The 27,017-nt window shown below is 45.7% G+C and overlaps 1 protein-coding gene and 2 long non-coding RNA genes across 9 annotated transcripts; 1 reads left to right on the top strand and 2 right to left on the bottom strand.

Annotated features, from left to right (window-relative positions):
* Positions 1 to 491: 491 nt before the first annotated feature.
* Positions 492 to 18,529, bottom strand: LOC133381549 (zinc finger protein 883-like). 7 transcript variants are annotated; one of them, XM_061620791.1, is made up of 6 exons: positions 18,467 to 18,529; positions 14,577 to 14,662; positions 12,112 to 12,194; positions 8,553 to 8,679; positions 6,519 to 6,608; positions 492 to 4,593 (listed from the first exon to the last, which is right to left on the bottom strand). In XM_061620791.1, the coding sequence occupies exons 4-6, from the start codon at positions 8,581 to 8,583 to the stop codon at positions 2,963 to 2,965; spliced, it is 1,752 nt and encodes a 583-aa protein (XP_061476775.1). In that variant the 5' UTR covers positions 8,584 to 8,679; positions 12,112 to 12,194; positions 14,577 to 14,662; positions 18,467 to 18,529; the 3' UTR covers positions 492 to 2,962. The 7 variants fall into 7 exon arrangements, with proteins under 7 accessions (XP_061476775.1, XP_061476772.1, XP_061476778.1 ...); XM_061620788.1 differs by lacking the exon at positions 18,467 to 18,529 and adding an exon at positions 18,129 to 18,207; XM_061620794.1 differs by lacking the exon at positions 18,467 to 18,529 and adding an exon at positions 18,129 to 18,207 and having other exon boundaries at positions 492 to 4,590.
* On the top strand, positions 18,313 to 25,700 carry LOC133381557 (uncharacterized). Its single transcript, XR_009761695.1, has 3 exons — positions 18,313 to 18,546; positions 19,979 to 20,165; positions 23,739 to 25,700. It is a non-coding gene; the product is annotated as an uncharacterized LOC133381557 (long non-coding RNA).
* LOC133381558 (uncharacterized) lies at positions 22,285 to 24,759 on the bottom strand. Its single transcript, XR_009761696.1, has 2 exons — positions 23,715 to 24,759; positions 22,285 to 22,704 (listed from the first exon to the last, which is right to left on the bottom strand). It is a non-coding gene; the product is annotated as an uncharacterized LOC133381558 (long non-coding RNA).
* Positions 25,701 to 27,017: the final 1,317 nt, after the last annotated feature.

The raw sequence follows: 27,017 nt of genomic DNA, 5'->3' as shown, positions 1-27,017 counted from the left end.
TGTTGCACACTCACAACCATTTTGCACCATTAACCTGGAATCTGCCTAAGACAAGGACAGGGAACCTGTGGATCTTCAGATGCTGCTGGACCACAACTCCCATCTTCTCTATCTTTTGGCCATTCTTGCTGGGGCTGATGGGAGTTGTGGTCCAGCAACATCTGGAGAGCCACAGATGTTCTCTGCACCTGGCCAAATACAAGGAATAGTCAGCCTCCAGCCTAACAATATGGTTTTTGGTCCTGTCTGCCTTTTCAAGTACAGATTGTGCTGAGCAATTACGTGTGCGCGTGTTTTAAATTTTCCTGTGATTTTTAACTTCTATACGATAAGTCTCCTCAACCCAATTCCTAAGAATCTTCCTTGTCCAAAATGTATAGTGGCCAATCCTTTTTTTAAAATAATGGGTCTGTCTTATATAAAAACAAGTCAAAAGAAACAAACGAAAGTTCTCTTTAATTTAAACAAATTCCATTTCACAAAACTCTAGCTGTAAAAGGGTTATAGCACAAGTCTCATCAAGATCTCATTACTGTCACAACGGCCATCTGACTATTTGGGGCTGGTAAGCCTGTCTTGGCCCTCTAATATGAAACGCCAGCAATGACAGGCCACCCACAAAGACAAAGGGACCAGATCTTGCAACAAGCCTCGGTCCCAATTCTGTCCCCTTCTCTACTTAGGTGACATGATCAGAGGACCCAAGTGGTGCCAGCCATGACATCAAGGGTTCCTGCACTTGCTCAGCTTTAAATGTGATATTATCTGCCAGGGATGCCCTTTCTGCAGCCAACACAGGACAAGCAAGTCTTTACACAAAAGAATAAATCTATCCAACATCACAAAGAGCAATATTCAGGAATATATCAGCCTCCTAGGATGTTCTCTTGCTGACCAGAATGTGGCCAATTGGCACGGAAGGATCTGTCATTTCAGTTCTCTCAATTTCTCGTTTTTCAAATCTTAAATTCACTTCTCTACACTTCTGCAATTTGCAGATTAAAAACAAATCCTCATGAAAAATCTTCAGCATTTTAGTGGGAATTTCTCCTGGTAGACACAACTTTTTGTTTGCGGTTTTGACTAATGTACACATGTTTGCAAGCACCTTTTGCTAATATAATGCATTTGGTACGTTATTTTCACATATATTCATATTTATGCACACTTGTATTTGCAAAAATGCTAAAACATGCATTTTTGTAAACATGGTTTGGTTGGAGAACGGCAATGCAAAATTCGGATAAGTGCAAATTTCAAAGGATGTCTGTATTTCGGTTCTCATACTGTTCCGGAAAGTGCAAAATTGATAAGACTCATCTTTAAATGGGAAATGAGCCAAATTTCTCCCGCATTCCTATCTGCCAGCAATGCCCTTCTGCAGTTGACGCAGGACAAGGTCCTTCCACAAAATAAAAAATGGACACCAATCTGGCATCCAAAGGACAATATTTAAGCCTCTCAGGATGCTCTGTTGCTGACCTAAAAGTGGCCAGTCTTCAACACAGGAACTGCAAAGGGAGACTTTAGTGTGAAACTCCTGAATCACAACTTGCCAAGTTCATGGCTATCAGCTGTAGCTTGAATCACGATCATGGTTTCTATTGCACTGCAGGAGTTAATTAACTGAGCAATGCTGGGGTGTTTGGGTTATTATCAGTGACTGCTGTTGGGAATGGTCAGTGTTTAACATTTAAGGTTACTTTGTCACAGTATTTTCTGGACTTCATTTCCATCAAAATGGAAATGGACTGCCTCCAAGTCGATTCCGACTTATGGTGACCCTATGAATAGGGTTTTCATGGTAAGTGGTATTCAGAGGTGGTTTTACCATTGCCTTCCTCTGAGGCTGAGAGGCAGTGACTGGCCCAAGGTCACCCAGTGAGCTTCGTGGCTGTGTGGAGATTCGAACCCTGGTCTCCCAGGTTGTTGTCCAACACTCAAACCACTACACCACACTGGCTCTCTCATTTCCATCAGACCATAAAGAAGCATGTTTGATTGCCTGCAGTAAGAAGTAAGAGTTTATTTATTCTGCAGTTATTATAATGATCAGAGCAGGACTGGGTGCTTATAGCTGAAGGGTGAAATAGAAAGATAACAAAGTGTTCTGAAAAAAATGGCTACTCTTTTAAAGCACTCACTACACTCACAATTATAGTGTGTTTTTTCTTTTTCATGATGACTGAATGGCAAAGGATGTAAACAGCCCTAGAGGAATAGAAATATTGCTGTGTACACTACAGTTAGCAGCTGGCTGGCTGGACACCTAGGCTGTAACTGAGACCTAATTTCTGATTTTCCCAATATATGTAGCTCAGCATGAGGCCTTTTCGGGGTTTCTGGGCAGAAAAATCAACCCAGCAACCAGTAAAAAAAAATCCAATTGCTTTCCACAATTAGTTCCCAATTGCTTGGTTCGTTCTTTATATAGCAGCCAGTTAAAATGTTTTCCCTTGATTGTCCAACAGGAAGGAAAATCTAAAGGCCAGGAACAAGACTACAAAGATGGACTCTCAAGGAGTTAACAAACACAAACCCTAACAAACCCTATAATGTTTATTTCCTCTCTGCCTTTCTCTAAATGTGCAATATGGACAAGTTTGTTTTTCAGGTGGAATCTAAAACTGAGATACCTAGTGCACCATCAAAGCCAAGCTCAGGAGCTCACCGTCTTTACCAAAGTAGTTCAGTTCATGAAGAATCAGAACACAGGGACAGACCACAGGTGAAAAGGGACTGTAACTATAGGCAAAGTCAAGCTTTTGAGTCTGATATTCCTGGGGATGTCTCTCAAAAAAAGGGTGAGACAATTCAACAGATTAAACTTCATTCATGCAAGATGCTTGCCCCTCACTAGTACACAGATTTTTAAAATTAACAAATGAAATTGATGCAAACATTTATATCAGATGTGGCTAACCTTTTTACTGACCCATCCAGTTTTTTAAAAAGGTTAGGCTTAGGGAGGTATATTGCCTATAGGCTGTGGATTAGTCACGCCTGATTTATACTGTTTCTTCCCTGTGTGGATTCCATGGCGTCTTGTAATGCTTGATCTCACACTGAAGCTTTTTCCACACTCTATATGTTTGCATTGTTTTGCCCTTGTGTGGGTTCTTTGGTGCGTATTGAGATTGCCTCTTCGACTGAAACTTTTTCCACATTTTGTGCATTTAAATGGTTTCTCCCCTGTGTGGGTTGTTTGATGTCTATTAAGGCTTCCACTAGTACTGAAGCTCTTTCCACACTCTGTGCATTTATATGGTTTCTCCCCTGTATGAATTCTTTGATGTTTAGTAAGGTGTGTCCTCTGACTGAAGCTCTTTCCACACTCCACACATTTAAATGGTTTCTCCCCCGTGTGAGTTGTTTGGTGTCTATTAAGGCTTCCTCTAGTGCTGAAGCTCTTTCCGCATTCCAAGCATTTATACGGTTTCTCTCCTGTGTGGGTTCTTTGATGTAAAGTGAGCTGCTGACTCTCAATGAAGCTCTTTCCACACTCCATGCACTTATACGGTTTCTCTCCTGTGTGGGTTCTTTGATGTGAAAGAAGGCTACCACTACGACTGAAGCTTTTTCCACACTCCATGCATTTATAAGGTTTTGTCCCTGTGTGAATTTTTTTATGTGAAGTAAGATTATAGCTTTGACTGAAGCTTTTCCCACATTCCATGCATTTATACGGTTTCTCCCCTGTGTGAGTTATCTCGTGTGCAGTAAGACTCCTTCCATCACTAAAGCTTTTTCCACACATCCCACATTCATATGGTTTCTTCCAGAGTTCTTTGCAGTCCAGAGTTCTTTGCAGTGTATTAAGGCTCCCACTACTGTTGAACCTCTTTCTACACTCCATGCATTTATATGGTTTCTCCTCTGTGTGAGCTTTTGGATGTGCGTTAAACGGGCTGCTATGACTGAAGCCTTTTCCACAGTCCACACATTCGTAGGTTTTGGCCTTTGTGTGGGTTCTCTGATGTGTATGAAGGCTTCCACTGTGAATGAAGTTTTTTCCACATTCCAGGCATTTATATGGTTTTTCCCCTGTGTGAGTTCTTTTATGTGTATGAAGGCTTCCACTATTGCTGAAGCTCTTTCCACAGTCCATACATTTATATGGTTTCTCCCCTGTATGGGTTCTCTCATGTGTAGTAAGGCTTCCGCTATCACTGAAGCTCTTTCCACACTGCATACATTTGTACGGTTTCTCCCCTGTGTGAGTTCTTTGATGGACAGTAAGATGGTGACTGTGACTGAAGCTCTTTCCACACTCCATGCATTCATACGGTTTCTCTCCTGTGTGGGTTCTCCAATGTCTATTTAAGTTTGATTTATCTTTGAATATTTTCCCACACATTGGACACTTTTCACTTTTACTTCCTTTGTAACATTCTTGTGGGATCTGAGGCTCATGGACACTGGCACCCTGAGAAATAGAGGATTTCTTCCTCCCTGTCTTTGATTGGTTTCCCTCCTGCCTTTTCGGTCCCCTTCGATTTCCAAACATCTCTTTTCCCACTTCATGCTTGGTGGCTTCTGATGACACCTCAGGCGGCTCCACATAATTCCCACTGTCCTCCTGGCTGTCACCTGCTTAGGAAAAGAAAAATAACATCCTGTTAAGGGTTCAAGGCAGAAACCAAGGATCCCATAAAGGATCTAGCCCAATTAGCATCTTTTCTTTTTTCAACATTTGCAGGATCCTCCCCATTTTTCTCTGTGCCCCCTGCTGAAATTACCTTTCGAATACTTAATCTCAGACAATAACATGTATTCCACTAAGCTCTAGTGTAATCTTTTGCATCTCGTTGCCATTCAACTTCCACATTCACTTGTAAGTTTTCACTTTATGCATCTGATGAAGTTGGCTAGAGCCCATAAAAGCTACTGGTGAATGAATTTGTTAGTATTTAAGGTGCCAGAAGTCAAGAATAGTCAAGAAATCAGAAGGCTAGGCCTGGGGAGGGCAGCTATGAGAGAACTAGAAAAGGTACTCAAATGCAAAGATGTATCACTGAACACTAAAGTCAGGATCATTCAGACCATGGTATTCCTGACCTGAAAGTTGGACAGTGAAAAAAGCAGATAAGGGAAAAATCAGCTCATTTGAAATGTGGTGTTGGAGGTGAGCTTTGCAGATACCATGGACTGCGAAAAAGACAAATAATTGGGTGTTAGAACAAATTAAACCAAAACTGTCACTAGAAGCTAAAATGATGAAACTGAGGTTATCATACTTTGGACACCTAATGAGAAGACATGATTCACTAGAAAAGGCAACAATGCTGGGGAAAACAGAAGGGAACAGAAAAAGAGGAAGGCCAAAGAAGAGATGGATTGATTCCATCAAGGAAGCCACAGACCTGAACTTACAAGATCTGAACAGGGTGGTTCATGACAGATGCTCTTGGAGGTCGCTGATTCATAGGGTCACCAAAATTCGTAATCGACTTGAAGGCACGTAATAACAACAAAAGGTGCCAGCAGACTGTTGTTTTTGCTGCAAGAGACAAACCCAGCTACCCATCCAAAAATGAATTCCTTTCTGATCCCCTTCTTCCTCAAATAACTCTTTCTCCACGTCTGTTCCTCTCAGCCTCAGTGAGGATCTGGGTCCAGGCATTAGGATCCAGGACTTGGGGGCAGTTGTCTAACACTCAAAGGGAGCCAGATATCAATGTGTGGTCTAAAACCAGGGTGTGTGTGTTCCAAATCAGCAAAAAAAGATCAGAGGGGATAGAAGCAAGGTCATCATCCTAGGCTGTAGTCTTGGAAGAGAGGAGAAGTCTAAGCAATGGCATCACACCGGAGATGAGTCACTTGGGCTGAAGAGCCAGCTCTGAGGCAGAGTTTCACAGGGACTAGTGACACAGACTGGTGCTTAGGATTGGAGAATGGCCTTGGAAATCTGTATATATCATCTCCATTCCACCAAGGAAAGTGGACATCCCAGATACAGGAAAGGGTTATGGAGGAAAAAAAGATCACTGTCAAAGGTGCACCATCCTTGGACTGATGCAACAGGATTGAAAGGATGGACCTTCTCAGCCCTCACCTCCAGGAGTGGCTCACCCAGTGGGACAGAGCCACATCAATAGCCTCCCAGCTGAAGCGTTGCTGCCACTTCACCAGGAGGAGCAGGAGCAAGGTGGTGGCAAGGTCCGGGTTGTGCAGGCACACCAGCGGGAACACCAGACTGGCTCTGGCAATGTGCCCGTATAGCTCTGACTTCACCACTGCCTTGCCCCTCCCAGTAAGTGGCAGCAAGGCTGTTGCCAGGCCGCTATGGGTGTAGCTCTGCCTCACTGAGCAATCCGTTACTGTCCCACCAAAGTTCTGATGAAGGTGACCTCTGGGAAGATCGATGTAGTGAAATATCAACTGGACGTGAGTAGGGACGGTGAAGCTGCATGATTAGTCCATCAAGAGAATTCCCAGTCTGTCTCCAGTGAGATTAAATGCAAGATGAAAACTTCCCAGGCAAGAAATGCCCCCATCACACTTCTCTACGCAGGTACCTGCTGCTGATTTCTCCCCTTCCTCAGAGCTCGGGACAAATGGATCTTCTCTTTCTTCCAGCCAGGAGATGAGGTCTGGCTTGGGCATCTCTTTAGGGAAACAAACAGGCTAGTTACTAGTCATTTTTAATTACAAAATATTAATTGCCCACGGTTGAAAATATAACATTTATCTACACATGGAAACATTTTAAATGTGAAATATTTTTAAATATGACATTTATATGTTTGTCATCTTTTGGAGAGGGGCTGCTCCATCTTCTAAAGCAGCTAGAAAATACGTTTCAGGGTTTAAAGCTGCCTTCCCCAACCTGGGGCCCTCCAGATGTTGGACTATAACTCCCATCATAAGAACATAAGAAGAGTTTGATTGGTGAAACAGGTCAAAGGCCCAGCATAGTCCAGCATCCCGTTCTCACAGTAAGTAACCAGATGCCCCAGTGGGACGGCTACAAGCAGGACCTGAGCACAGCAGCCATCTCCCCACTTGTGATTCCCAGCAACCGGCATTCACAGGCATACATAAAAATGCATACAAGTTGATGCCCATCACCCCATCTTGTAGCAGCAAATTACATTACTCACGTGCTGAGTTGGGTTGCCAGGTTCAGGGCCTGAGACTGATCCTGTATCTTTAGGAGAAGAGAAAGTCAGCCAAGTGCAGGTGTTCTTGCAACGCTGTAATGGGAAAACCCACAAGGTGGAATTCTCCCTCCCCCCTGAAGAACTTTTAAAGATACAAAAGACCTCTGGGAGGCTGGGCCTGACAACCAAGAGGTCTTCTGTATCTTTAATAGTTGTGAAGGGGGAAGGGAGAATTCCACCTTGTGGTTTTTCCCATTACAGCGTTGCAAGAACACCTGCACTTGGCTGACTTTCTCTTCTCTTAAGATACAGGATCGGTCTCAGGCCACGAGCCTGGCAACCCTAGTGCTGAGGGATGAAGCACTTTCTTTTGTCAGGCCCTGTGGGCTGGGGCTGATGGGAGTTGTAGTCCAAAACACCTGGAGGGCACCAGGTTGGGGGAGATGGATCTAAAGGATCATATATTGTAAGAACATACCAATATTAAATGACATTTCTTGCCAAAAGCTCTCTGCCTTTGGACAAGTCCCCCTGTAGCATATAAAATCTGCTCTTTCACTTCTCACAATTCTAACAATGATTGTTATACTTTCTGTACATCTCAGATAACCTTAACAGTGCCATGTACCACCGCATCCATTCTGCTTGTAACCAGAACCAGTGGGTGAGCCATAGAGAGAAAGGCAGCCTGTCCTTTCCTCGTTGATTCCTTCTTTAAAAACCACTTGTTGACATGCAGATTGTTTTCCTTGGGCTTTCCTTCCTTCCTATTTCTTCTAGTTAGCATTACTGTGTGTGAATGATGACTCTGTAATGGCCACCTGTCAAGCCTTAGTCAAAATGGCTTTATTTCCCAGGCGTAATAAACCTTAACTTTCTTTATTCTTGCATCCCCCTGCTCAATTCAGGAACCCTAGTTTAAAGCATACCTGATAGGTGGCTGTCCAGCTGCCTCTTGAATGCCTCCTGTGTTGGAAAGCCCACCACATCCCTAAGTCATTGGTTCCATTGTTGTACCGCTATTTTCTATTAATAGCTTGGATATTGTGTTTTCCTTTAATTCCAGATGTAATTCCACGTTTGCTATTCTTTTGCCCAGAATTTCCTCCCATTTTTGAACATAATGTGGTCCTCTGTTTTTCTCAAAGATGCATAATAGTTTCATGTATTTGGAATAACATTTTTTGGCCCTACACTCACATCAGTGGCAAGAGATAATCTTTACTAGCTTCTCACCTTCAAAATGGGAGCTTTGCGTGTTTCAAAATGGCACCAGCCAAGCTCAAATCCAGCACATCATGATGCAGAAGACACGCCCAGGTCATAGACTATCTCTATGGCATAGCTGCCCCCCTTTTCTATGCTGACATTCCTACAGTTTGGTGGCAACTACACAATAGGAATTCATCTCCTTGAACATCAATCAACCAATAGCAAAGAGATCTTTACCCACAGAGGCTAGATTCCCACAATTCTCCATCAAACCTTCTTAAAACAAAGCTCTTTGGCCTGGATCCAAGAGATCCCACTCCCCCTTGGTGAAATATGCAGTCACCTTCTTGAACGCTGCCAAGCGCTGAAAGAAAAAGAATTCTCTGCTCACAAACAATTTCCCTCCCTCCCACACACACACAAATCATTACACCCAATTTGAAAGGGGAAGCGAAGGTATGGCCAGTGGAGAAGGCGGCCGATCTGGCATGTATTACCGAAACCTGGGTGAGCGATCTGGGAGGTATTAATCTCTCCCAGTTGTGCCCACCTGGATATTCAGTCCAGCATCTGGGTAGATCCGAGGGTCGGGGAGGGGGAATCGCTGTGGTCTATAAAAGTTCCATTCCTCTCATTAGGCACCCTATCCAGGTGGCTAATGGCCTGGAGTGTCTGCACATTGTGTTGGGTCAGCGAGACAGACTGGGAATACTGCTGGTGTACCGTCCACCCTGCTGCCCAGCAGCTTCCCTAACTGAGCTGATGGAGGTGGTCTCGGATTTGGTGTTGTGATCCCCCAAACTTCTGGTATTGGGGGATCTCAACATTCATGCCGAGGCCACCTTGTCTGGAGCGGCTCAGGACTTCATGACATCCATGACAGCCATGGGGCTGTCTCAATTTGTTACTGGCCCTACGCATGTGTCGGGACATACTCTAGACTTGATTTTTGCCACTGGGCTAGGGGATGGTGATCTGGGAGTGAGGAATCTTACATCTATTCCTTTGTCATGGACAGATCACCGCCTATTGAGATTTAGACTCACACTGTTTTCTCCCCTCTGCAAGGGTTGAGGACCAATTAAGATGGTCCGTCCCCGGAGACTAATGAATCCTGAGGGATTTCAAAGGCCTCTGGGGAATTTTCCGGCTGATAAAACTGACGACTCTGTCGAAACCCTGGTCACTCTGTGGAATACGGAAATGACCCGGGCAGTTGACACAATCGCCCCGGTGCACCCTCTCCGCTGCAGAGCTCAACTGGCCCCTTGGTTTACCTCGGAGCTAAGAGTGATGAAGCAAGAAAGGAGACGGCTTGAGTGCAAATGGAGGCGAACTCCCGACGGCTGTAATTATGCTCTTATGAAGGCCTCTTCTAAACGTTATGTGAAGGCGGTGAGGGCAGCAAAGAAGCAGTACTTTGCTGCCTCTATTCAGTCATCTTGTAACCGCCCAGCGGAACTTTTTAAAGTTGTCTGGGGACTTCTACACTCTAGCCCTCCGGATGCAATTCAATCATCAATAACCCGCTGTAATGAATTCATGAGGCACTTCCAAGATAAGATCACTAACATCCGCCGGGACCTTGACTCCAATATTGCAGCAGTTGAACCTAATGAGGTGTCCAGAACACAGTCCTGTCCGGTTTTATTGGATGAGTTTCAGTTAGTAAAGCTCGAGGATGTGGACAAGGTGCTTGGACAGGTGCGGGCGACCACTTCTGCTCTGGATCCTTGCCCCTCATGGCTAATAAAAGCTAGCAGGAATGGAACGGCCGGTTGGGCCAAGGAGGTGATTAATGCCTCTTTACGAGAGGGAGTGGTCCCACCCGGCCTGAAACAGGCGGTGGTGAGACCGCTTCTAAAAAAGCCCTCCTTGGACCCCGATAATTTCAACAACTATAGACCGGTAGCAAATGTTCCATTCCTGGGCAAGGTTCTAGAGCACGTGGTCGCTCACCAACTCCAGGCTCTCTTGGATGAAACTGATTATCTGGATCCATGTCAATCGGGCTTTCGGCCGGGGTTTGGTACAGAAACGGCCTTGGTCGCCCTGTATGATGACCTCTGTCGGGAGAAAGACAGAGGGAGTGTAACTCTGTTGGTTCTCCTTGATCTCTCGGCGGCTTTTGATACCATCGACCATGGTATCCTTCTGGGGCGACTCACGGATTTAGGAATTGGAGGCACTGCTTGGCGGTGGCTGCGTTCCTATCTTGGGAATCGTCTCCAGAAGGTTATGCTTGGGGAGCACTACTCGAGTCCCTGGGTACTCCAATATGGGGTCCCGCAGGGCTCAGTTCTGTCCCCCATGCTCTTTAATATCTATATGAAGCCGCTGGGTGAGGTCATCAGGAGTTTTGGAGTGCGTTTTCAGCAATATGCTGATGATACGCAACTCTACTTCTCCTTTTCATCTTCCTCAGGTGAGGCTGTCGATGTACTGAACCGCTGCCTGGCCGCGATAATGGACTGGATGAGAGCCAAGAAACTGAAACTCAATCCTGACAAAACTGAGATGCTGTTGGTGGGGGGGCACTCTACCCAGATGGTTGATGTCAGACCTGCCCTGGATGGGGTTACACTCCCCCTAAAGGAGCAGGTCCGTAGTTTGGGGGTCTTATTAGATCCGCTCCTGTCACTTGAGGCTCAGGTAGCCTCAGTGGCACGGAATGCGTTCTACCAGCTTCGGCTGGTAGCCCAACTACGACCCTATCTGGACAGGGAGAACCTCGCCTCAGTTATTCACGCTCTGGTAACCTCTAGATTGGATTACTGTAATGCACTCTACGTAGGGTTACCTTTGAAGACGATTTGGAAACTTCAGCTAGTGCAGAATGCTGCGGCCAGAGTTCTTACTGGGACGAAGAAATTCGACCATATAACACCTATTCTGGCCCAACTGCACTGGCTACCAATATGTTTCCGGGCCAGATTCAAAGTGTTGGTTCTTACCTATAAAGCCCTTAACGGCATCGGACCGCAATATCTGATGGAACGCCTCTCCCGCTATGTACCTACCCGTTCACTGCGCTCAACAGCTAAGGCCCTTTTCCGGGTCCCAACTCATAAGGAGGCCCGGAGATCAGCAACTAGATCTAGGGCCTTTTCAGTGGTGGCCCCCAAATTATGGAATGTCCTCCCAGATGAGATACGCCTGGCGCCTTCTTTGTTATCCTTTCGGCGCCAGGTAAAAACCTACCTCTTTGCCCAGGCATTTTAACCTTAATTTAATGTTAATTTTAAATTTAATTTTATTGTATTTTTTATTTTTAGTTGTATTTTAATTTTGTTTTTAATATGTTTTATCATCTACACTTGCTTGTATTTTAATTGTGGTTTTATCTTGTTGTACACCGCCCTGAGAGCTTATTGCTATAGGGCGGTTTAGAAATGTAATTAAATAAATAAATAAATAATAAATGGCCGCATAATCTCAGCAGGAGACAAATCACTTAAGTTGTTGGGAGACTGGTAAAACTTTTTTAAATTGTCTACTCATCCTGTGGAGGCTTGGGGAAAATACAACACAGACTTCAATTATAGTGGGCGCGGAGTCTTAGATCAGCTCTGTCTCCTGAGTATTTGAACAACTTTGCAGGTCAGAGGGGCCTGAAATTGACGAGACTAACATGGCGGTCAGGAAAGTAGAAAGTGGTAACAACTTCCAGTATCAAAAGGAAACAGAAAGAGGAATATTCTTTTAGCCCACCTCCCGCTTCCACACCCACATCTCATCACAGAAGGGAGGCACTGAGGCTGCCCCCTGCATCCCTCCTCGATGATCCCCCTTTTACCTGAGGTGGCTGCACAGCCGTTCTTTATACTCCAGCCCAAAGAAGAGAGGATCCAGATGGTATCTCTGATGCCATTGCAGTAGCTGTGGGAGAGACAACGGAGGAGGCATAAACCCTCAGCCAGCCTTCCCCAACCAGGTGCCCTCCAGATGTTTTGGACTACAACTTCCATCGTCCCTGACCATTGGCAATGCTGGCTGGGGCTGATGGGAGCTGTAGTCCAAAATACCTAGACATCACCAGGTTGGTGAAGGTTGGTTTAGTTATGTTTTTTTCAGTACAAATCAAATTCCATTTAACATCAAAAACAAGCAAACACGATAACTTGACAGCATGATACATAAGAGTATTCCGACAGGGTAAATATATACTAAATAAAAATGTGGGCTACAAAATTACATAATCCACAATTTTTTGAAAACTCTCAGCACAGGTTTGTTATATTCAGATTCATTTGGGCTCCTACTGGGAGGAAGGGCAGGATATAAATCTAATAAATAAATAATAAATAAATAATAAAATAAATTTGAGTATGTGATGAAATTTCACCGATCTGAAGCAAAAAGGCTGGTTTATATATATATTCATTTATTTACTGCATGTATTTATTTATTTGCATATTACTTAATCATAAAAATCTCTAAGCCGTTTACATTTTGTATTTATTTAAAAACATTTATATGCCACTTACTAGATAGAACAAAAGATCTCTAAGTCAGTGGTTCCTGAACGTTTTTTCCTCCCATGGACCACTTGAAAATTGCTGTTAGTGGACCACTTAATAGTTTTCCTGCCTGTTGTAGCAATTTGAGTGTGCTGTGCTAGATGCTATATGATATTTATTTGTATTTTTACAGACATGCCTTGAGCCACCTGAAGGAAGCTCGTGGACCACTGGCAGTCCATGGACCACAATCTGGAAAACTCTGCTCTAAGCGGTTTACACCAGTCTAAAAGATCCATTAAAAATACCAATAACAATTATTAAACAAGGGCAATTAACACAAAATTGAATTCTTTATATGCAATTATTTGGTTGTGTGTTATGTATTGTTTTATACTTTTCTGATATTTGTATGGCAAAGAAGAAATAAAATGTGTTAAAAATACCAATAAAAAACAAATATTGAAAACAGGCTATCTAAAAAAATCAGCAATTTTTAAACACTTAACACTTTAAAGGTTCAAAAAAGGACTTTAAAATATGGCTGAGAAGTGAACAGGCAGCCGATGCAGCTGAAATAATACATAGGCACTAATTTTATTGATAAATATATTTGTATACTGCTATTTTTTGAAAAAAAATCAAAGCCGTTTACAATTTTTTTTAAAAAAAATACAGTGAAAACAAAGGTCCACTATTGTAAAAAGACATCTTATTAATTGCCTGTATAAGCCTGGCAGAACAGAAACGTTTTCAGCAGGCATTTAAAACAGAAGGCGCCTACTGAATCTATTAGAAAAGTATTCCAGAGAAATGGGTGGATGATACTGAAGGCTCCATTTTGTATGGATGTTAAATGAGCCTCACCAACTCGGGGATTGACCCAAGTCTGCTCCTGTAGATTATCTCAGTGATCGAGCTGGGATACAAGGATTCAGGAGGTTCCTAAGATACCATGAACCTAAGTTGTTCAGGGCTTTGTAAATTAATACAAGGCCCTTGAACAGCTCGGTTTTGGACTGTAACTTCCATCATCCCCAACAATCGGTGATGCTGGCTGCAGTTGATGGGAGTTGTAGCTCAAAACACCTGGAAGGCGCTGGGTTGGGGAAGGCCACGAGGCCATCTCTTGGACTCTGTGTGGATAGTGTCATTATATGGATTAGTCACTAGGTGGCGCTGGATTTAGCGGTGTCTAAAGTTCCCTGTCATTCTGTTCTTGTTGGGGGAGCTCTCGTACAACTTTGCGACTGGTGTGCTGTCTAAGTACAGGTTGCCAGCTTGTACTGAGAAGGGTTGTAGAACTGGGGATGTAGCTGAGAAGCGATGTCATTCACGTGTCTGTGCTGGAAACAGGAGGCGATAGAAAGGCATTTTTTGTAAAGAGCATGGCTTCAAAAGAAGATTAGACAAATTCATGTAGGATAAGGCTATCAGTGCTTACTAGCCACAACAACAACTGTGTTCTCCTTCCATGGTCAGAGGCAGTATCCCTCTGAGTATCAGCTGCTAGGAATCACAAGTGGGGAGAGCGCTATTCAACTTAGGTCCTGCACATGGACTTCCCAGAAGAGGCATGTGGTTGGCTATTGTGGAGTAGGATGCTGGACTATGACTGGCCTGATCCTGATGCTGGCCTCGTCTTATGTTCTTATATATTTGAGTTTCATGGATTCAGTTATTAAAAGCTGACTCAGGGCTTTTTGGAGTGGTGGTGGAGATGGTAAACAGACCACATAAATAAATAATATTTATGACTTTATTGTATTTACAAACACACAGCAGGTAGTAAGACACCCACCCTCACCACAGAAGCAACTCTGGCTGCTATAGAGACATGAATATCATCGCATACGTCCATGCATGGACTCCAGGATGGCAGCAATCCTGAGGGAGAAAAAGAGGGATGCAGATCAATAATCAACATATACATATGGCAATACATATGACATATGACATAGAAAAGGCGCCACTCTTTATTAACCGCCCAGGATATGACTCAAATATAGCCCACTTTTTATTTTTAAGGAAACTGATTGTTTTTCACAAGGCAAATCCAAGAGCTCAAAAGGGAATCATTTAGAAGTAGGTTGCCTTTTGATTTTTAGGGTCGAATTAAGTTATTTTGGATGATATAATAGCTAATTGTGTTGTTTAAGCTGAATTTATTTTATTTTTGAGTTATTTTGTAAAATTGTGAAAGGTCACACAGACCGGATATGACATCTTTCTGATCCTTATTAGGTATGTAATAATGTTTGTGATCCATTTCAACATTTCATAAAAAGTTGAAATAAAAACTATTTAACAATCTTTTAACCAGGCCTTGAAGACCCATTTCTTCTCCGCGGCCTTCAATGGCTAGTAAACTAGGACCATAAATGAGAGTTGTTATTTTGGGGTTCGTCTTGAGTTTTTAGTTGTGTCTGTGACTTTAGAATTGTTGCTGAGTGCTTTTTTCTTTTAATTTTTCTTTTTATTTAGTAAAAACATATATTTCAATAACTTATAAGAAATAAGGAAAAAATACAACTGAATAAAAATAAAAATTAAACATACGCACAAAAAGAGGAACAAATTTGGATCATTGTATTCACAATCCCTGGAAAGAGGAAGAGACCTTATCCCAGTCTGCATTGGAATTGCTTTTAAAGATGTTTTTAAAGCTTTTTTAAAAAGATGTTTTGTTTTAATGTTTTTAAAAAATGTTTTAACATATTTTAAAGTCTGTTTTTAAGATGTTTTAGATTGTTTTCAGTGTTTTTGTTTGCCGCCCTTGGCTCCTATTGGATGTAAATAAAATAAAATAAATAATAATTGTTATTGGAGGCTAATAACATATCCTTTTCTTTATTTGTATGTATCAGAATGTTGTCTTCAAGATCTTATGATATTCTTGCTTGAAGCTGAAAGGTTACTAAGAATTCCAGATGATTAATTTTGTTTTTAAGTATTCAGTCAGGGGCCAGCACCAAGGGTCAGCCCACACCACAGCAGGGGTCCCATTGACAAGAGGGCCAGCGTTGGGTAGTGGCTAGAGTACTGAACTGTGACCTGGGACATCAGGGTTCAAATCCCCGGTCAGCCATGAAGCTCCCTGGGTGACCTTGGGCCAGTCACTGCCTCTCAGCCTAATCTACCTCACAGCGTTGTTGCGAGGATCAAATTAGGAGGGGGATGGCCATGTTTCTTTGCCACCTTGAGCTCCTTGGAGGAAGGGTGGGATATAAACATAATAAATAAAAATAACTAAGATTCCCTTGGATCTGCTCCTCCTCCTGCACAATGGCAACCTCCTTTATTCACTCATCCCTCCCTTTGGCCCAGATAATGGTGGAACAAGGAGACAAAAAAGGATCAGGGCGCCGTTACCCGCTTACTCCCTGGCTCTCTGCCTGGCCAGCAAGTATGGCAGCAGAACAGCTGGTGATAATGTTGGTGAGGAGATAAGACTCATTGGGCAATGCACCAGGTGCAGAAGGTCTTGACCAAAGGCCCTCCACACCTTGGAGCCAGCATTGGGTGCGATAGTCTTACATATACATAATGTATTAATTTATTCTGCAGATTGATAAACCACTTCACAGCCAGTAGCCGCTGAAGTGCCCTACAGCAAGACAAAATGAGATAAAGCCCACAAGATTACAGACTCTAAAAGCAATAAAACCATTTCTACAATTGGACAGGCGATAAGAGCGGGGAACCTTTGGCCTTCCAGATGTAGCTGAACTCCAACGAGGCCTAGCAATTTTCAGGGAGGATGGGAGCTGTAGCATGGCAACATCTGGAGGACCAAAGGTTCGCCACCCGCATCATAAAATGACTGGGTCATGCTTCAGGGAAAGCCTTCTTAATCAAAAATGTCTTCACAGGCACCTAAACATCAAGACCCTGGGCACCTGTCTTAATTTCAGTTGGTAACTGATTCCAGATGGCTGGAAGTGCAACACTAACAACCCACTTTCTAATACAAACAGTGGAATAATCTCCACTGAACTCATTGGGATTTACCTCTGAGTAGACACATCTAGGGTTGCACTGTTAGTGATCTATCGCATGGACAATTATAATATATTTGGCTGTAATCCTAACCCCACCTACCTGGGAATGGGACTGAATGGGATTTACATGGCTATGATTGCAGCCTTATTATAAAGAATTAAACAGTAACACATAATAGGATATGCTCTATAGGAACAGTGGTCTTATAATGTATATATTTATTCAAATCTTTTTAAATGTATGTTTCAGATGGATTATTTCTAATAAACAAATAAATATAGTGCTCTCACCTAGCTTACAGGGCTGTCATTTGCATGACTGAGGTAATCAACCTAGACCCCGTTGTATCTTCACAACAACTCTGTGAGGTAGGCTGGACTGAGAGACAGAGACTGAGCCAAAGTCATGCACTCAGCTTCACTGCTGAGCCGGATTTTGAACCCAGGTCTCTCCGGACGTTGCTCAATGAACAGCAACAATAAAATTGTAACTATTACTATACATAAATATATGCATGCACACAAACATATATAGTAGATGTCCAAAATTCAGGGGTGGGGAAATGTTCTGTTATCTTTTTGGCGCCTATTGAAGACCTTCCTCTTTCAACAAGCCTTTTAAGTTGAGACCTTATCCCAGTCTGTGTCTGTGTTGGAATTTCCCTGGGCTCCTGCGGGGCAGCAAAGCACATCAATCAATCGGTGTTAACACAAAAGAGGCAGTTAAGCAAGTAGAAAGGGCCTTTCCCCATGAGGAACAGGGGTCCTGCGAAGACGGGTCTCCTCCAGCTCCAACCCAAAAAAGCACCACAGCCGTCCACCACCACCCCAGATGTGCCCCCAGGGATGCTTTTTCCTCTGCTCCAGGGAAACCCCGCTCCCATGCCTCATATCGAGTGGGTACAGCTGCGAGAGGGGAAGGCAGGAAGGCCATGCAATCCAAACAATGCAGATGTTTATTTTTTGGGGGCGTGGGGGCACTGGATGAGCTTGGATTCTTGGGGGGGGAGAGAAGAGCCCCTCTCCTCTTTTCTAGCAAGGAGCTCTTTCCCCTCCTTCCCCGCCCCCACAACCAAGCAAGGCTGTTTCCTCTGCCCTATATCGCCCCCTCCCCTTATACCCTACGGGGATTGTAGGGTTGGGGGGGCTTCCGAGCGGATTGTGCAATGGAAACCGTGCACTTCTCTCGATTTTGCAGCACGACTGCATAGATCAGGACACGCATACCCCGTCACCGACGATCCTAATAGAGGAATGGGGGGGCACTCTTCCCTCTCTCCCCCCACAAAAGCGAATCCTTGCTGTCTCCTTCTTCTCTCCCCGCACCGTCCCTCCTTGCCAAGGAAACTCACCAGACCTCGATTCTCCTTTCTGCGATATGAAGGGAGGGGGATTCACTATTGTCTCTCCACACTCCCCCCCCCGTAAAACTTCCTGCCTCTCTAGCAACCACAGCTCACTTCCCAGACCCATTGGAGGACTGAGTTTGCACAGGCGATGCCTCCTCTCTCTCTCTCCCCCCCCCATGCCAGCCATTTGGGGTATTTTTCCCCCTTCCCCTCCCCCGGACTTCAGCAGAATCGCTAACAGGAATGAGAGGGAAATCGGGCAGAGCAATCATGCAGAGAGGCGTCGGCAGACTCCGGGGAAGGATCTTTCTAACGGTCCTCCCTCCCCCCTTCCAACCCACCTGGACGGTAGTAGCTCAGTGGTGGAGCACCTGCCTTGCATGCAGAAGGTCCTGGGTTCAATCCCCAGCAGCATCTCCAGGTAAGGCTGGGAGAGATTTCTGCCTGAAACCCTGGAGAGCCGCTGCTGGTCAGTGCAGACAGTACTAAGCCGGATGTCTGACGCAGGATGAGGCAGCTTCCTATATAGGGAAGGGCTGTAGCTCAGTGGTGGAGCACCTGCCTTACCTGCAGAAGGGCCCTGCTTCAACCCCCAATGGCATCTCCTGCCCAAGTAGGGCTGGACACATCCTCTGCCACAAACCCTGGAGAGCTGCTGCCTGTCAGTGTAGAGAACACTTAAGCTAAATGGACCAAGGGTTTGAGTCCATAGAAGGCAGTCTCCGATATTCCTATGCGGCTATACCTGAAGGTGGTAGAGCACCTGCCCAAGTTCAATCCCTGCCATTAGAACTGGGAATGGACCCTATCCGAAAGCGGCTGCCAGTCAGTGTAGATGGTAGGAACGCAGGAAGCTCCCTTTAACTGTGTCAGGCCATTGGTCCACCCAGCTCAGTACTGTCTACGCTGACAGGCAGCCGCTCTCCACGGCTTCACGCAGGGAGTCCTACCTGCCAGGGATTGAACCTGTGGCCTTCCACATGCACTGATCTACGGCCCCTTCCTCAGACACTGAGCCAGATGGACCAACGGCCTGACTCTGCATAAGGCAGCTTGCTGTGTTCCTCATGCTTTCCCAGCCCTGTGTAGTGCCCTGTTAGCCTAAACCTCAGCAGGCAGTGATCTGCTCATGGCAAGGGAGCCCATGTGCTGGTCCTCCCATAACCTGAAGAATACCCATCATTGTAGGAAAAAACGCCCAGTCCAGAGTGTGTCCAGCCACACGCAAATTGTATCAAGTCAAGTGTGACATCATTTGGGATACCTCCCTCCCTCTCATGACACACCACATGCGGGTAGGATTCCGTGGAGCAAAAGTGGTCAATCCTGAGGTGCAGGCACTCTTTGTGACGGTCCTAACACTCTCCGCCAACCTGGTGCCCTCCATGATGTTTTGGACTACAACCCCCATCAGCCCCAGGCTGGCTGGGGCTGAAGGGAGTTGTAGTCCCAAATATCTGGAGGGCGCCAGGTTGCCAAAGGCTGCTGCAGAACGAAATATTATTTTAATTAATTATTTTGCCAGGGAAGATGTTATGGCTTCAGTACCAAGCTAGCTTTTTCTCTTGGCTCTTTGCCCCACTTGGCTTAACATCCAGCCTGACGGAGAGTTTGAGTGGACTCAGAAAGCTTGCTATTTTGGGGGCATTTGGATTGATCATATTTTGCTTTTGTTTTGTTTTCAAAATAAAAGTGGCAGTTTCACCCTTAGCTTACATGTGCAAATGTAACCTCAAATGTTGCCACCCTGGGCTCCTGCTGGGAGGGTGGGATATAAATATAAAAAATAAAATTAATAAATCAAAACTGCCAAGCTCGGTATAAGGCACCTTTCTTTGTTTCTATTTAAACAGCTGTTCCTTTGGAACCACAAGGACTAGAATCTTACTTTGAGGGGCCACAGCTCGGTGGTACAGAGCCCATGCTTTGCACACACAGGTCCCGGGTTCAATTACCAGCATCTCCAGGAATGGAAAATGGAAATGGACTGCCTTCAAGTCGATCCCAACTTATGGTGACCCTATGAATAGGGATTTCATGGTAAGTGGCAGAGCTTGGAAAAGTTACTTTTTTGAACTACAACTCCCATCAGCCCCAGCCAGCATGGCCACTGGATTGTGCTGATGGGAGTTGTAGTTCAAAAAAGTAACTTTTCCAAGCTCTGGTTAAGTGGTATTCAGAGGGGGGTTACCATTGCCTTCCTCTGAGGCTGAGAGGCAGTGACTGGCCCAAGGTCACCCAGTGAGCTTCATGGCTGTGTGGGGATTCAAACCCTGGTCTCCCAGGTCGTAGTCCAACACTCTAACCACTACACCACACCGGTTCACTTGTGAGGCTGGGAATAGTCCATCTGAAATCCTGAAGAGTTGTTGCCAGTCAGCGTAGACAGTGCTGAACTAGATGGCCCAATGGCCTGGGTTGGTATAAGGCTGCTTCCAGTTTTCCCTCCCCTTGACGTTTCCCATCTTCGCTCATGCTCTCCATTGAAATACAGCTGGTTCTAACTTATAAAGCCTTACACGGCTTGGGACCACAATGCCTGGTGGAACGCCTCTCCCAACACGAACCCACCCGTACACTACGCTCAACATCTAAGGCCCTCCTCTGGGTGCCTACTCCGAGGGAAGCTCGGAGGATGGCAAAAAGGGAGAGGCCCTTCTCAGTGGTGGCCCCCAAATCATGGAATGATCTCCTTGACGAGGTGCGCCTGGCACCAACACTGTTATCTTTTCAGCGCCAGGTCAAGACTTTCCTCTTCTCCCAGGCATTTTAGCATATGTTTTAATTGGCTTTTAAATATGTGTTTTTAAATTTGTATATTTGTTTTTAATTTTTTAATTGTTGTAAACTGCCCTGAGAGCTTTGGCTATGGGTTGGTATACAAATGTAATAAATAAATAAATAAATAAGATTTCGCCACGTTAGTCATTTATAACATCTTCCACCATGCACATTCTACTGTTGGTTTATCAGCTGTGATTGGTCAGGAAAACACAACCAATTACACAAGACTGCTGGAAAAGATCATCCTGAGGGTTGGACTTGATCAGGGATGCGGGAACCTGTGGCCCTTTGGGGAATGGCCACAGCTCAGTGGGTAGACCACCTGCCTTGCCTGCCGAAGGTCCCAGGTTCAATCCCCAGTGGCATCTCCAGGTAGGGTTGGGAAAGCCCCCCTGCCTAAAAACCTGGGGAGGCACTGCCGGTCAGAGTTGACAATACTGAGCTAGACCATTAGTCTGACTCGGCATAAGGCAGCTTCCTGTTTGAAACTACAAATCCCATGAGCCATGCTGACTGCAGCTGAAGGGAGGCGTCCAACAGCCGGAGGGCCAGAGGACCCCCATCCCTGAACTGGAGCCACCACTATGTAGACAACGCAACTCCAGCTCTTGTTTGCACTACTAATCCTGAGGAAGTGATGGAAACTAAACCAGGCTTCCCCAACCTGGTGCCTCCAGATTATTTGGATTACAACTCCAACCGGTCCCAGCCAGAAATCAATGAGGCCAAACAAGCAGCACGGCAATGGGACCGATGACCGAGGGAGGTGGTGGGCTCTCCAACCCAGGAGGCCTTCAAGAGGCAGCTGGACGGCCACCTGTCAGGTATGCGTTAAGCTGGACTCCTGCATTGAGTAGGGGGTTGGACTCGATGGCCTCAGAGGCCCCCTCCAACTCTACGATTCTGTGATTCTAAGCTGGATCGGGGCAACCTTCTGGTGACCACATACCGGTGGTGGGCAGGGGCCAGAGACAAATGTGGACAGAGCAATTAATATAAATTTTACTTTTGTACAGTAGGCTAGTTCCTACACCTGCTCACGCACCCCTCTTTATCATCCATCCAGGCAAGCAAGAAGCATGTTCAGAGTTCAAGGGGGCATTCCAGTCAGGCAAAAACACTCAAGGACGATGTGAAGGAAGGCCGGGGAGGGATGCGGCCTGGAGAAAGAGGGTGTGGCTGGGAAGTCTCAAGGGCCAGATGGAGAGGCCCAGAGGACCACATCTGGCCCCTAGTGCTGAGGTTCCCCACTCTTGACTGAGGGTTGCAATTGATTCTGGATGGGGTTCAGCTCCCATTTTAAAATCAGGAATGCAGGTCTGGAATTCTCCTGGATTCAGCCCCACCAGCAGGAAGCGTTACTGGCTGAAAAAAATCAAGCAAGCAAGTAAGACGTTTATTGCATATTTAGACATCACGCAAGCTCAGTGAAAAGAATTCTCTTCACCCTTTGGGGCATTGGTCCAAAAAATAAGAATGACCAATCTGGAAAAAAACAGAGAATTATAAAGAGCAGTTCATTCATTCATTCTTTTAAAAACAAAACTTTTAGGCCGCCTTTAAGAGCAAACTCTCTCCCCCGTGTAGAGTCTTTGGTGTGCACTAAGGCTTGATTTACAAGTCAGTATTTTTGCACATGCAGGGATGTGATTTCCTCGGTGATGTTTCTGTGGAACTGGAATCACATGGAAATCAGCATGTACAGAACCAAGAAGACGTTTCTTACACCATTTCCGGTTTTTTCCAGTCTTCCTTCTCTGCTGTCCACCTTTTCTCTTGCTCTCTCTCACATTACCTGCAGGAATAAGAAGAGAAACCTGATCAGGAAGGGAAGGCTCCTCAAATCAAGGAACAAACCTGATTTAAAGGCTATGTGAATAACAGAAGAGAAAGGCTTGACAGGGATGCAAATCCTGGCATTTATAAAAGAGCCTGTCAATGTGATATACTGTATAGAGGAGGATTGGGGAATCAGCATGTGCTGGCTAGGGCTGGTAGGAGCTGTAGTCCAAAACATCTGGATGGCACCAAGTTGGCAAATGCTGGGGTACACCATAAGAACATGGGAAGCTGCCTTATATTGAGTCACACCACTGGTCCATCTAGCTCATTAATGTCTACACTGACCGGCAGCCGCTCTCCAGGATTTCAGGCAGGAGTCCCTCCCAGCCCTTCCTGGAGATGCCAGGGATTGAACCTGGGACCTTCTGCAGGCAAGGCAGGTGCTCTACCCACTGAGCTGTGGCCGTTCCTCAAAAGGCCACAGGTTCCCGCATCCCTGATCAAGTCCAACCCCAGCTATTGGGGTTATGCCCCCAGCTATTGTTGTAAACCACCCAGAGAGCTTCGGCTATGGGGCAGTATACAAATGTAATTAAATAAATAAATAAGAAAGACTGTTTAAAGTGGAATATTAGTGGAATAAATGCATGGTGTGAATGTGGCCTTGCTCTGTCCCGGGGCCAATCCCTGCCATTTCTGGATAGGGCTGGGAATGTTTCTTGTCTGAATTCCTAGGCAGCCACTGCCGATCTACTGAGCTAGGGAGACCAATGACTGACTCAAGACAAGGCAGTTTTTTATGTGCGCGAGCCTTTCTTTCCACTTCACAACTCCCTCCAAATGTCTTGTGCTTATTCTCACTCACTCCTAGTGCCAAATATTCGCAACTTCTGACCTATGAGGCCCTCTGAATGTTTCCATCCCCCCACCCCCACCAATAAAAAAGGCAACTGGAAAGGCTTCCCAGGGTGAGCTTCTACACATTCTCAGCCCTTCTGAGATCCCAGAATGCAATGCTCTCACTTGCTTCTCCTCTGCTTGGCTCAGGAGGAAACCTTCCACGAGGGCCACCGCCTGGGAACCGGTCTCCGCTCCACATTCCCTCACCCAGCTCTCCACCTCTGTGGGAAGGACAGCCAGAAACTGCTCCAGGGTCACCAAGTCCAGGATCTGAGTCTTCGTGTGTCGCTCTGGCTTCAGCCACTCACGGTAAAGACGGTGAAGTTGGCTGCAAACTTCTCGAGGGCCCTCCGCCTCCCAATATGAGAATTCCCGGAATCGTTGACGCTGTACGTCTGAGCTGGCCGTTTCCACATCTGCTTCATCTGCACTGATCTTTCCTAGAATGCCCTACTGCAGCCACCCTCAATTGCACCAAATCCTCATCCTGAGTCTCCCTCTTCCCTCTGCACTCCAAGGCAGCTTCCAAGATCACCGGAAGATCCTTGTGTTCTGCCAGCTTCTCTTAAGACCAGCGACTGTACATACAGGAAGGGTTTCAAGACCCTGCAAAGCCAAGACACTGTTCTGCGAAGAAAAGCATTACACGCTTGAAGCATGAAGATATTTACATGCAAGACTGGAGCGTTCTAGCCCAACTATCGTCAACCTGGTGCCCTCCAGAAGTTTTGGACCACAGCTCCCATCACCTCCGGTGAGCATGAGACTGTTCCAACTCGTAGTATTTCCAGACTGTCGCTATTTTATAGGTTGGATTCAGTCAGAGATTCAGGCTGCACAATTAAAGGTGGTTTGGCACTCTTGCACAACAAACCCACTCCTCATCCCAACCCCAAATTGCACTTTTTGGGATAAAGGATGGGAAAACGCACTGGAAAGTGTAGAATAATGCTTGCTTGACGTGATGCTGTATAATCTCCCAACAAACAAATCAGAACGAGTGTTCAAGGAATAGCTGCTGCCATCTAGCTTCCCTTCAAACTTTGTGCAAGGAAATCAGGCTGCACACTCAATAAACAGGTTGACCTGGCATTCTCCCTGCAGGGAAAGCAGATGAACTGCAAGCTGAAAGGGGATCAAACCCTGCAGTGGGTTAAAGGTTGGAGAACACACCAGCCTGGGCATTGCTCTGCCCCTAACACCCCCCTTCTGTCTCCCCCCCATCCCTTCTCTTGATTCCCCCTCACCCAACACCTGCCTCCTCCAAAGCCTCCAGCCAGATCTCCTTCAGCCTGCTCCGTATAAATGCAAACCAGTTTGAAACCAGTTTCACTCTACCCGGATTCACACAGGGCACAGAGGTCTTGAGTTCTCCCGGGAAGAGGAATGCCACGGAGGGACTTCCAGGCTCTGCAGTGAGGAGATGGGAAGGAAGAAGCTTCCAGGGGTGGGTGCTGGGAGAGGAAGGTCCCACGTTCAACCCCAGCATCTCCAGGTAAAGCCCCTGCTTGAAACCCTAGAGAGCTGCTGCCGATCAGTGTAGACCGTACTGAGCTAGATAAACCAATGATCTGACTGGGCAGAAGGCATCTTCCAATGAATGAGCCAGGCAGGCCACATCTCCTTGGGGTGAATCTGGGGAGGAGGGAGCCATGGGCGTCTCAGATCTGGAACTGCCTCCCTGCCTTTTGGGGTCCCCCTTCCCCGGCTGGGCTCCTCTCCTCCTGGGCACTTCCAAAGCCCACTCCTCAGCCTCCCATTATTTCCTTCCCTGGGACACCCAGCCGCTCAAAGACCTCCATCCACCCTTCTCCTTGGCTGGATGATGGATCTAAAGGGATTCTCCATGCTCGTCCCTCCCCAATCCGGGGCTGTCTCCCTTCTCTTGCTCCTGCCCCGCCTCCCTGCCTTGCTTGTCTCCCACCCCCACCCAAGGGCGCCCTGAAGTCACCGGAGGGTCACCCGCTAGACTTCGCGCTGCACGCCAACCAAGAGTGGGAGTGGGTGGGCACGAAGTGGTGCCCCCAATACCCTCTCCTGCCTCTCTGGGAATCCGGCCTCTCCTTCATTTTAACCCTTGGAAGGCTGAACATCCTTAACCAGGAGCAACAGCACCAAGTGACGGGGGGGGGAGGGGGGAGGGATCCTGCGTCTTTTCCTTCCCTGCAAGGGCGAGCGGGAGAAGCTGCCGCGCAGTCAAACCATCAGTCTATCTCCAACTCAGTGTTGTCGACACTGACTGGCAGCTGCTCTCTACCGTTTCAGAAAGGAGTCTGTCCCAGCTCTTCCTGGAGATGCTGGGGACTGAACCTGCGGCTGCCTGCAAGCAAGGCAGATGTTCTATCACTGAACTGTGGACCTTCCCCAAAAAACTTAGGCGGCGGGCGGAGCTGTTTCCTACAGGGGAAGTGGGGGGGGGAGGGTGTCGTCGCACTTCTGATCATCCCGGTGTTTCCACTCCCAACCCCCCTTTACTTTTACTTTTTTTCCCTTTGACTAAGTGTGTGTGTGTGTGTGTAACTCTTAGTCACACTAAGTATAAAAAAATTATACCTGCTTAGGATCTCAAAAACGATGCTGTAACGCTGGAAAAGGTTCAGACAAAGGCAACCCAAATGATAAGGGGCTGGAGCAATGATTAAAGGTTATAACACTGTATTGTACAAATAAACAGCCTGTTGGGATTTTTTGGGTGTGTGTGCGTGACTATTTGTAATATTCTATTGTTTTTAAGCCTAAATGTTAGAGATGGTGAATTTTGCAGAGAAGAGGTTGTTTGCCATGATGCATAAAGAAAATTCTACTCCCTCTTAACTAGCCATTAGGTTCACTGGAGAATGTATTATATCATTCTAGCAAGCAAAGCATACGCATCACTGCCAACAGCAGTTGATCTATAAATAAAAAGCAGCAAATACTAGATGCCAGTTCATTTCCAGATCTATCTATCTATCTATCTATCTATCTATCTATCTATCTATCTATCTATCTATCTATCTATCTATCTATCTATCTATCTATCTATTATTTAATTGTATCCCAGCCTTCCTCCCAGCAGGAGCCCAGGGCGGCAAACAAAGTACTAAAAACACTTTAACACATCATAAAAACAGATCTTAAAATACATTAAAACAAAACAGCGTTAAAAACATTTAAAAAAACTTTTAAAAAGGGTTAAAAACATTATTAAAAAATATATTAAGCAATTCTAACACAGACGCAGACTGGGATAGGTCTCAACCTAAAAGGCTTGTTTAAGGTGCTCACATTAGATTTAAAGCTTGGGGGAGGGGTGGTTAGAGGAGAGGGCCTTCTCCGTGGCAGCCCCTAAACTGTGGAATTCCCACCCTACAAAGGTGAGTCTAGTACTTTCATCATGCTGTTTCTGTAGTATACTAAAGACGCACCCTGGCCTTTGACAGAGAT

The sequence above is a fragment of the Rhineura floridana genome, chromosome 3, assembly GCF_030035675.1.
Source record: "Rhineura floridana isolate rRhiFlo1 chromosome 3, rRhiFlo1.hap2, whole genome shotgun sequence".
NCBI lineage: Eukaryota > Metazoa > Chordata > Lepidosauria > Squamata > Rhineuridae > Rhineura > Rhineura floridana.
The sequence above is the reverse complement of the archived record's forward strand: the minus strand, read 5'-3'. Positions and strand labels throughout refer to the sequence as shown.

Excerpts from the sequence above, each read along its gene's own strand:
- LOC133381549 (XM_061620791.1), bottom strand. The coding sequence starts at position 8,583 with ATGGAGAATTGTGGGAATCTAGCCTCTGTGG. Across the intron at positions 6,609-8,552 it reads TGGGAATCTAGCCTCTGTGG|AGATGCCCAAGCCAGACCTC; the intron begins GTAAAGATCTCT and ends GTTTCCCTAAAG. Across the intron at positions 4,594-6,518 it reads AGGGGAGAAATCAGCAGCAG|CAGGTGACAGCCAGGAGGAC; the intron begins GTACCTGCGTAG and ends TCTTTTCCTAAG.